We start from the raw sequence: 10,412 nt of genomic DNA on the forward strand, positions 1-10,412 counted from the left end.
GAGGATGTTGTGATGCTGAAATATGCTCCATAGTGGGTCTTAATAGATCTTCCCCAACTATGTTTTGGGCCCGGTGATCCCTGTATAGACTAGATAGATCAGTTTGATCTATAAAACAGCCCCTCCTCAGGTAGGTATCAGTAAGAAAGACAAGGAACGAGGGTGACAACACACACGCACTACAAAGCTTAAAGTGAAAGATGTACGTGACATATGCTCTACTAAAGGAGACAAATGCCAAATGCTATTGATCTGGATATTTAAACATTAAGCAAGTACGTTCCGTTACCTCATTGCAGTAGGAGGCATGGGTTGAGGTTGGAGGTCGCTGAGTCTAGTTCTCAATAGTTTCATATGCTGATTGGTACTGACTCATCACCATGCTTACTATCGACAAACAACGCAAAAGTGAAGTTGAAAACAATGGATGAGAACCTGCTTAAAATTGCAAGTCTTTGTATTGTTGTGTAATTTTTTTATGAACAACTGAACAATACTGAAAGTGATCAAACAGCTCATTAATGAAGTACATAGCTAATAGGTGGGGGGGCGCTTTGGGCCTCGCACACTGCACCACGGCTGCAAACCCCAAGGGAGGTGGCTCCCCACCTCGAACTCTTACACTGGCAACATTTCAAAAGGTTGATGGATTCGTGGGGGGCCCCAGCGCAGTTAGACAGCCGCGGGGCCCTGGGCAGCTGCCCACACTGCCCATGCCTTGCGCCGGCCCTGCTAACAGTGCTTCACAACTGGCATTTCCCAACCAGGTGACAAAAACCATAACATGCCGTGCAGGTCTCTCCAAAATACATCCAGTTCCTCTTCGCACAGAAAAAACATTGCACGTTTCAGTTCCTCCTTGTGATCAGGAAATGTTTTGCGGTTTTTCACAGACTGGCTCACCGGACTTGAAATTCAAGTACCAGAGGCACGTTGGCCCCGCAGACGAGTGTTTCACTGAGGCGAGCAGACGGCGGGCGCACAGTACAGATATTACTTCTGGCTGAAGGTACGGTGCGTTACATACTCTGTTACTAGCGTCTTTAACTGGATTCAGTAAATCCTGGTGACATGACAAAGCAGCATATCTGTCGCACGCAGAAACTGAATTTTGGGTGCAATACCAACCGAGCAGCTTCACATTTGACATTACTTTTCTGAGTGAATCGGGTGCGTTTTGTGTCACTGCAGACAGGATAACCATCAGAAGGAAGGACAAGCGAATCTATGAATGGGAGCAGGCTGTGATAGTTCGAAAGAAGCACTTTATTTTGTCAATTTTTGCGGTAAACATTTTAGCTTCTCTTTTCTTAATCGGTCAGAAATGGTTAAATGAATGCTTGTATGACAAATAATGTCTAGGTCATTCTACTCAAATGTATATATAGACCATCACGGAAGAAAACTAAAGGTTTAAGTAACGTTATTGTTAGGTGACTATGTCAGTGACAACAAAACTCAACAACTACAGAAATTCACCAGTTAAGGAGCTAACTATAACTTGTGCCCCTGCCATGCAGTGCTCTTGACCTCACATATTACATCACTCATGACATATTCTATGACATCATTTTAATGGTATCATCCAATGAGTGTGTTAGTTCGTTTTATAGATTCCATAGTGGCGGGTACCTAACATAGTGCCTAATTTTGTACAGCCTGTGTCCAGCTAATGAGTGTAAGTGTTTACAGAATGCATGTGCTCCTATTGAATCATAGGTACGTAGAGGTATTCAATACGTTGTAAATCTTAGTATTAATTAGTAACTCTGTGTGCAGATGACAGTTGATGACTTGTATTCAGTTTGTTCCACACAAGGTTCTGCAGATAAACTTTCCAACAGGGCAAAGATTCTACGTAGTTGATACAAGTAGATACTAAGTATTGCAAGTATTGCAAGTAGGCATGATGTATTAGACAGAATCGTCTCAGCATGGCAATTTTTACATACCACAGAAGACTGTGTGCACAACATATATAACCACTAAACCCTGGTGGTTGCTAGAGAAGGGAACAAGAAGCTACACCCGGGGTATTCAGGGTGAGCTGGCCTCCAAGTAAGACATGGACACACAAAAAGAACTTCGTACTTATAGGAGTACTACGAGGGACGCACCTTGAGGCAAGTGTGACTACAGGGGTCCCTCAATTCCCCCCTTCCCATAGGGCATCTATACCCCTAACTTGGGGTTTCAAGTTAATTTAGTAGAGATGGATTTTAAACCCTCACTTCTCTCACCCCCCCACGTAGCTTTTAGAAGTGCCTCCCTGTCTTCAGATGAAGGCCCGCTCTCTACCAAACGCAGTTTCTAGAGAGCGAGGACTGCCAATGATGAATCATGACACCTGGTGGTGTGTGAGGACAGTCCTTCACATTTTCTAATATGCCCAGCACCCCACAGAAAGAGGTGTAGTGCGCCTTCTTCCAGATTTAGAATCAGACATTCATTCAGGGTAGCTTCTTTTTGTGTGTACATATTCACCTAACTATAATATTACTTTAACCTTTGTTTTTTTCAGTGTAATTCTTAGGTTCTTTTTAAACAACAAAATATATTTTTATCACATCTAAATATTAACCCTGGACGTAGCACTTCACTACGCCCACCGAGTGGGCGTAGTGTTGCCTACTCTGCCATTTGCGAAGTAGGCGTAGCAGGCAACACTACGCCCACCCCGCGGGCATAGCGAAGTTGCCCACCAGTTGCCCGCCTACCTAAATACTTAAACCACTTACCTTGTCCGCCGCGTCCCCGGGGCTCCCTCTCGTCATCGCGCGATTCACGCCGCCGTCTTGGATAGTAATGCGCATGCGCGGCCGCCCACGCATGCGCATTTCTCGTGAAAGTTCTTTCTTTCTAATGTAGTGTGGATCCTTTTTCAGTGCTGTTTTTACTTTATTACTGTTTGAAGTGTTGCACAAATACTTTAGCTTCCATGTTTATTTTCATAAGTGGTAATGTTGTTGAAATCAGAGGATAAGCACTGCAGATGTCACTGAAGAAGTTTGAAGGGGTAATATAAACCAAGCATACAACACAAATGGGACAAAACTGGTCAGACTATGGCGAGACTAAGAATCTAGAAGAACAGTAAATCTGGTGTAAAACAGTGTGAATTCAGCTCCACCATGTTGAGATGAATCCCATCAGCCCACCACATCGTCATCGTCGAGCATCGTCATCTGGGAATAAGATAAACAAATCCAGTGCAGCCCACCCCTAATCAGGGGGAACTAGCTCTCACTGTATTCAAAGAGACGACTGCTCCGCCCAAGTATGATATCAAAAGAGTGGTGCTGAAAAAAGTTTTTCTTGCAGTGCAGAACTAAGTGAAATTTAAAAATGACTACCGGTGAACACAACCATATTTTGTTTTGCCTTTTAAGTCTTGGCACCTGGTCAACACTTAATAAAATAGGTTGTGTTCACCGGTAGTCATTTTTAAATTTCACTTAGTTCTGCACCACTCTTTTGAGATCATACTTGGGTGGACCAGTCGTCTCTTTGAATACAGTTAGAGCTAGTTCCCCCTGATTAGGGGTGGGCTGCACTGGATTCGTTTATCTTATTCCCAGATGACGATGCTCCGCCAGTGTGGTGGGCTGATGGGATTCATCTCAACATGGTGGAGCTGAATTCACAGATTCTTAGTCTCGCCATAGTCTGACCAGTTTTCTCCCATTTGTGTTGTATGCCTAGTTAAATAGGGGTTTGGAGACTATCTGGTCATTAAAAATAATCCCCTTGGACCCTTCGTTATATTGGTGTTTATTAGGAATATAAACCAAGTAACAATCATCTGGAGCGGGTGTCAACAATATACAGTTGGGTCCAGTGATAAACGATAAATATAATTGGGCCAGAATTGTAAAGCAAGAGTCTTTATTTAACAAGAAGCAATAAAAGGAATCCAAAATCTCATTCAGGTTGGTCTGTGTTGATGCCATACTTTTCCTTGAGAAGCTTGAGCTGTTCCTCCATCTTCTTTGTGTCCATTTTTTTAAATGCTCTGTTTGCATGGTAGTATAATACAACAAGGTATCTTTTGCAGACATTGAATCCAGAGAGATAGTCACACGCATTTTTAGCATCAAAGATATCCTCATAGACGACATATGCTGTTCCTCTGGACTCTGGTGTGTTTCCAACTCGGATTTGTCGAATAGGTTCGTACTTCCCAAAGACATCATACATTTCTTCTGCAGTGATTTTGTAAGGCAAATTCCTTATGTACAAGATCGGATTAACTTCAGGGGGCAAGCGTATATTGGCTCTCTTGGCCGCTTGCATCGCCATGGCTGCCGATTACTTTGGGGCGCTTCACGCAGATGAAATCAAACGAGACGGAGTAATGATCGCTATCAAGCACAGCACAACAGGAAACAACAACACCATACCATGTTGCACAAATACTTTAACAAATTCAATGGGGTAAAATGGTCCAATGTTGGTTTTAAGATAACATATTAAGAACCACGAAGATTATATGTAGCTAGGAGTGTCTGCTCATAGAAGCAAGAGCCCTAACCCACCCAAAGGAGGCATGCGTCATCATTATGCCTGCTCCTCTGTGGGCTGGTGCAGCAATGCCCAATGAGCCCCTCAAGGAGGCACTTTACTGGAGATAGTTTGTTTAGCCTGAAAAGGACTGTGTGTATTGATGTTTATCAGTACCTAAAAAGGAAGATTGGACATTGAGGTGGGTTAATGTTAACTATAGATACTTTGCTGCCTCTTTAATTAGGGTTAAAGGATCTATGTCAAGGTTAAAAAAATATGTGAGAAACTAGAGGAAATAATGGTACCAGTTTCTACTGCGAATCAATCAATCATTCAGTATTTGTAGAGTGTCCATTGTCACCCCTAAGGGCATCTGGGCACTGAGGTACTGTGTCTCAGTTGAAAAGCCAGGTCTTGAGCTTCTACCTGAACTCCGCTAGGGTGGGAGCTGTACAGAGGTGGAGGAGCAGTAGGGCATTCCAGGACTTGGCGGTGATAGTAAGTGAAGGCGCTGCCCTTGCTGTGGTTGCAATGGATATGGGGATTGTATGTGAGGGCAAGTGTGGCAGAGCACAGGTGTCTTGCAGCAGGTGGAGTACAGTCGATGGGTGATGTAAGAAGGTCCTTGGTTGTGTAGAGCTTTGTAGGCATGCATGAGGATCTTGAGATGACATCTCTTCTGGATGGGGAGCCAGTAGAAGTCTCGAGGTGGGGGGGTGATGTGGGACTATTTTGGGAAGGTCCAGGATAAGTCTGGCTGCAGTGTTCTGTATGGTCTGGAGTCTTCTGAAGAGTTAGGTGGAGATTCTGGCATGGAGTGTGTTGCCATAATTTAGTCAGCTGGTGATGAGGGCCTGTGTGATGGTCTTTCTGGTGTTGCTGAGGATCCATCTGAAGATTCTGCAGAGCATGTGGAGGGTGTGCAAGAATGAGGAGGCGATTTCATGATTTGTCATTTCCTTGTCAGTTGGCTGTCATGAATGATACTGAGGATGTGTCCGTGGCCTGTCGGTGTGGGTGTTTGTCTGAGTTCTGCTGGCCACCAGCTGTGGTCTCATGTGGAGGTCTTCTTCCCAAAAATCAGTACATCTGTTTTGTCAGAGTTGAGCTTGAGCAGCTGTCTCTCATCCATTTGGTTACATCTGTCATGGAACTGCGGAAGTTGGTTTTGGCAATGATAGGATCCTTGGTGAGTGGGAGGATGAGTTGAGTGTCATCATTGCAGGAGATTATGTTGAGGCTGTAGGATTTGATGTTGTCTGTAAGGGGGGGTCATGTACATGTTGAATAGGGTGGGGCTGAGGGATGATCCTTGGGGTCCACCACAGGTGATGTCCTTGGGTGCGGTGGAGAAGGGAGGCAGTTGGATGCTCTGTGTGCTTCGTGAGAGGAAAGAAGTGATCCAATTGAGGGCCTTCTGATGTATGTCTGCGGTGTGGAGTCTATCAGTGAGGGAGTGGTGGGAGACGGTGTCAAACGGTGCAGAGAAGTTGAGGAGGATCAGAGCCCCAGTTTTTCCATGGCCGAGGAGAAATCTGATGTGTCTGAGGCAGCGATCAGCACAGTCTCAGTGCTGTGGTTTGCATGGAATCCAGAATGTGAGGCATCACATAGTTGTTTGTGTTCCAAAAATTAACTGAGCTGTTGGTTGATGGCTTTCTCAAGTATTTTGGCTTGTATGGGGAGCAGGGAGATCGGTCGATAGTTTTTGAGGTCACTGGTTTTGGCTGAGGGCTTTTTCAGGTGGGGTTTTCAAGGCTGGGTGTAGTGGGTTTGGGGTCAAACCTTTGTAGATCATAGCTGTCTTGCTGTGGAAGTAGTGCGAGAGGGAGTCTCAGAGTTGTTGGGAGGGGTGGATGGTGTTCCCTGTGGCTGGAGGGTTGGCAACCTCCTTGACAATCTTGAATAGTTCTTTTGTGTGGTTGACCACGGTGTCGATGTGATGGCTGCAAGAATAACCATTCTATTGTACTGGAAAAGGGTGAGATTAAAATACATCAAATTCATGGTCAACATGTTTTATGCCACTGCTGTTCATAAGGCTTACATTGCATTTCATCAGACATTTCATGGGACCCTATCAAAATATATCTAATCTTTGCTAGGGACAGTTCCTAATTGAGTAGTAAACAAATTGTGGTCCCGACCACTTTAAAGAATACCAGAAACATTGGTTAAATCACCAGTTTACAGGAATGGACCCTTTGGAGTACATGGATGTACCCATCTCAGAAATACATCCAGGGATGCAGACAGAGGGGAGGTGAATCAGCCGACACACGATGCTCAGCGAAATCCCTGAGTTCGGTTCATACACACCAAGGGGCCCATCCCTTCATAGAGGTGGTTCACTAGTATTGGAACTACAACCTAAACATAGTAGGGTAAGTTGATGATCTAGCCAATTTTTTTGGTGTTCTTCAGAGTGGTGAGGAAAACTATCTTTTAACTACTAGATTAAGATCCTCTCCCTAGCAAAGACTAGGTATATCTTGATAGGTCCTGATGACATGCCATTTGACCATTAGGGACAGCAGAGGCATGAAACATGTCGACCATGATTGTGATCTGATTTATTCTCATACATTTCGGGTACCATAAAATGGTTATACTTAGTAGAAACTCGGACCATTATTTTTTCTAGTTTTTGCACCTTTTTTAAACTTTACATAGGTCCTTAATCCCTAATTAAAAAGACAGTAAAAATATCTATAGTCAATTTGAACCCATCTTAATATTCAATCTTCCGATTTAGGGACTGGTACACATCAATACACCTAGTCCTTTTCAGGCAAATCAAAAGAGCTCTAACAAAGTGCAGTGTTGAGGGGCCCGTTGGGCATTGCAGTGCCAGTCCAGTGTAATCAGGCCCGATGATGAAGCATGCCATCTTTCGGTGGCTGAGGGTTCTTGCTCCTAGTGACATAAGGTGTTTTTTGTACTTAACATATTACCTTAAACCCAACTTTAAAACAGTATGCCCCATTGAATGTGTTCTATTATATAAGCGATTGTGTACTGAAAAATTATTTTCACTCACTCCGAAGACTGCAACACAGCAATGCCCTTTATGCCATCAAATGCCCATGCGGCTTGTTATACGTCAGGAAGACTGAGAGAAAAATAAAAATGCATTAGGCATCTGTCACCTCAAGTGGACTAACTATTACTAAGACCAACTAATACTGTTGAACAATTCTGATTTCTTTGCGGAGATGTTTTAACCTTTGTTGATATATGTTATTTGACATAATGAAATGTTGACCAATGAGTCATTTGGAATAAATATTATTTGGTTGATCATGTAATTAACACATGGATATAAAATGGTGATCGTAGAACAAAATATTTCAGTGTAGTGGTGCACTCCCTGTCCAAGTCGCATTTAGGGCTTGGCCTCTCTGGTATACATTACAGAAGGACTAGGCAATACATGCAAGGACGTAGCACACTGATCTTGTTCACTATTTAATAAAATGTACATTCTTTTGAATCACGGAGTGCACAATCTGCACCCTTTATATGCAGTATGTGTGTGTTATGTGGAGTGTGACTATACTGCATTGTGGAGTGGATGTATCCGTTAAGCGTGACAGGTGTCTTTATTGGTGTTTAAAGAGTCAGGAGTGTTTGTGTTTTATAAGTATGCATCTCAAAAGTCAGGTGTGTGTACTGGCCCTCATAGTGTGTGTGTATACACACGCGTGTATATCAGTTGGAGTGCCTATAGAGTCAGGAGTGGGACAAGGTGTATATTTCTCAAATGGGTGTCGAGTCAGGAGTATGGAATCAGGACTAGGAGCCGTAGCGTGTGAACTATGTGTTTGGTATGCTCTCAATCTGGATTAATGTGGAAGCCTGTGAATCAGTAGAGTAACTGGGCACTGTATATCTGGCTTCATGTCAGGTGATATCAGTCTCCTACATGTTTCTTTCTTTATGCACTTTTGTTTATTTACTAGTTTACACTCTTTCACTATTAACAGACTTGTCATCTTTTCTACTTGCATTTTTCGGCACTTATTAACCTTGCTGCTTGGGTAACTCTTAATATATATATATATTTTTATTTTTACCCAATACATGTTTATGCACGACATTGTGTTAATGATTTGGCCATCGTAAAATACGTTTAAAACAAGATACACTTTCTTCCTTTTCAAGAACATACTGTTTGAGACTATCTTAGGGTTCTAACATGTTTTATTTTCCATTATTCCTCAGAGAGAAGAATCAAATAAGCAAATCTTTCCAAACTTGTATATGAACGAATGGAGACCCGAAGTGCACCCCTTCGAATTCGCTTATATCACAGAGAGCAGAAGAAGGGGATTTTCAGTGAGATTCCCAATTTTTTATTAATCAATGACAATAATATATTAATTGGTAGAGGATTTAACTGCCAACTGAAACTCAAAGACGCAAGGGTATCGCGATGCCATGCCATCCTGGAACCATATTTGGACAAGGACAAGACGTGCCTGCAGTTTTGCTTCAAGAATCTGAGCACAAAAAGCAAAATAAAAATCAATGGCTTGCGTCTTCGCTATCTCCAACAGATTCCATTGACACTGACAAACCGCATTACATTTTGTGGTTTCCAAATGGAAATCAATGTGGAACCTGGCATTTCATTGGAGGACTGTCAATGTGTTGTAACTGTTAGCGAATCTCCATTGTACCATGAGGCGGAAGCAGAAGAGACAGATGAACAGGACATGACGCATGAACTAGAAGAACAGACAAAAGCCATCCATTTGAGATAGAATCAAAGAAGGACCCTTGCCTCAAATCTGACATTCCTTTAATTATCAGCCAGTTTAGAATTTTTTTTATGTCAATGCAAGTATAGTGAAGAATCGTCCTGTATGAGCAGACACCACAAAGATTTTAAGTGCTGAGTTACTTCTGCTGATTTGGCAATGCGTGGGTTAAAGGACGCAAATCGTCCAATTTCTAAACTCTTTGCCAGGTGACATTTGTGCACTGCATATTTGAACCATGTACAGGATAAATAAAGAAATATCTATAGGGCAATTGGATCCACTCTAATTTTCAGAGTGACCCGGAAGGCAGAGGTATGGGTAGAAAGTGCTTATAAGGGGCCAGATGTAGGTAGTTCTAATTTACCGATTTATAAATACCGAATTTTACCGATTCGGTATTTATGAATCGGTAAATAAGAATGTGGGAGATGTAGGTAAATTTTTATTTGCATTTACAGAATCGGAAACATTCGGTATTTACCGATTCGGTAAATACCGAATCGGTAATGCCCATTGATTCCTATGGGCATTGAAGCCCATAGGAATCAATGGGCATTACCGATTCGGTATTTACCGAATCGGTAAATACCGATTCCAGCAAGGGTGCAGGGGGTGTCACTTTGCCATCCTCTAGCACCCCAAATACAGGCATGTGTGCCATGTGGCACACAGACATGCCCTAAGGGCATGTCTGTGTGCCACATGGCACTGGTGTGCATGCACACATGTGCATGCACACCTGGATTCGGTATTTTACCACCCAATTGGATTGGGTGGTAAAATACCGAATCTTAAGGGCCTGTGGCACTCTGTGAAGAGCCACCTACATTTGGATTTACCGAATCGGTAAAAATACCGATTCGGTATTTTACAGAATCGGTAAATTTACCGAATCGGTAAATTTACCGATTCTGTAAAATTATGGCCCCTACATGCCGAATCATAAATACCGGTCGGTAACGGCCGAAATCGACCGTTACCGACCGGTATTTTGGCTCCTACATCTGGCCCATAGTGTGTTGTACATGTATACATTTACTAGGGTCTGCTTTAACATTACTGAATAATTAATGCCAGCCCTTGGCCATTCACCCAAAAGTTTAGTTTTTAACTGTTTTTAGGTGTGCTTTGAAAGTGTAGCCA

The 10,412-nt window shown here is 42.8% G+C and overlaps 1 protein-coding gene and 1 pseudogene across 1 annotated transcript; one reads left to right on the forward strand and one right to left on the reverse strand.

Annotated features, from left to right (window-relative positions):
• Positions 1–947: 947 nt before the first annotated feature.
• On the forward strand, positions 948–9,528 carry TIFAB (TIFA inhibitor). Its single transcript, XM_078650692.1, has 2 exons — positions 948–1,009; positions 8,728–9,528. The coding sequence occupies exon 2, from the start codon at positions 8,775–8,777 to the stop codon at positions 9,267–9,269; it is 495 nt and encodes a 164-aa protein (XP_078506818.1). The 5' UTR covers positions 948–1,009; positions 8,728–8,774; the 3' UTR covers positions 9,270–9,528.
• LOC144767060 (splicing factor 3B subunit 6 pseudogene) lies at positions 3,922–4,299 on the reverse strand (annotated as a pseudogene).
• Positions 9,529–10,412: the final 884 nt, after the last annotated feature.

The sequence above is a fragment of the Lissotriton helveticus genome, chromosome 7 (assembly GCF_964261635.1).
Source record: "Lissotriton helveticus chromosome 7, aLisHel1.1, whole genome shotgun sequence".
Taxonomy (NCBI): domain Eukaryota; kingdom Metazoa; phylum Chordata; class Amphibia; order Caudata; family Salamandridae; genus Lissotriton; species Lissotriton helveticus.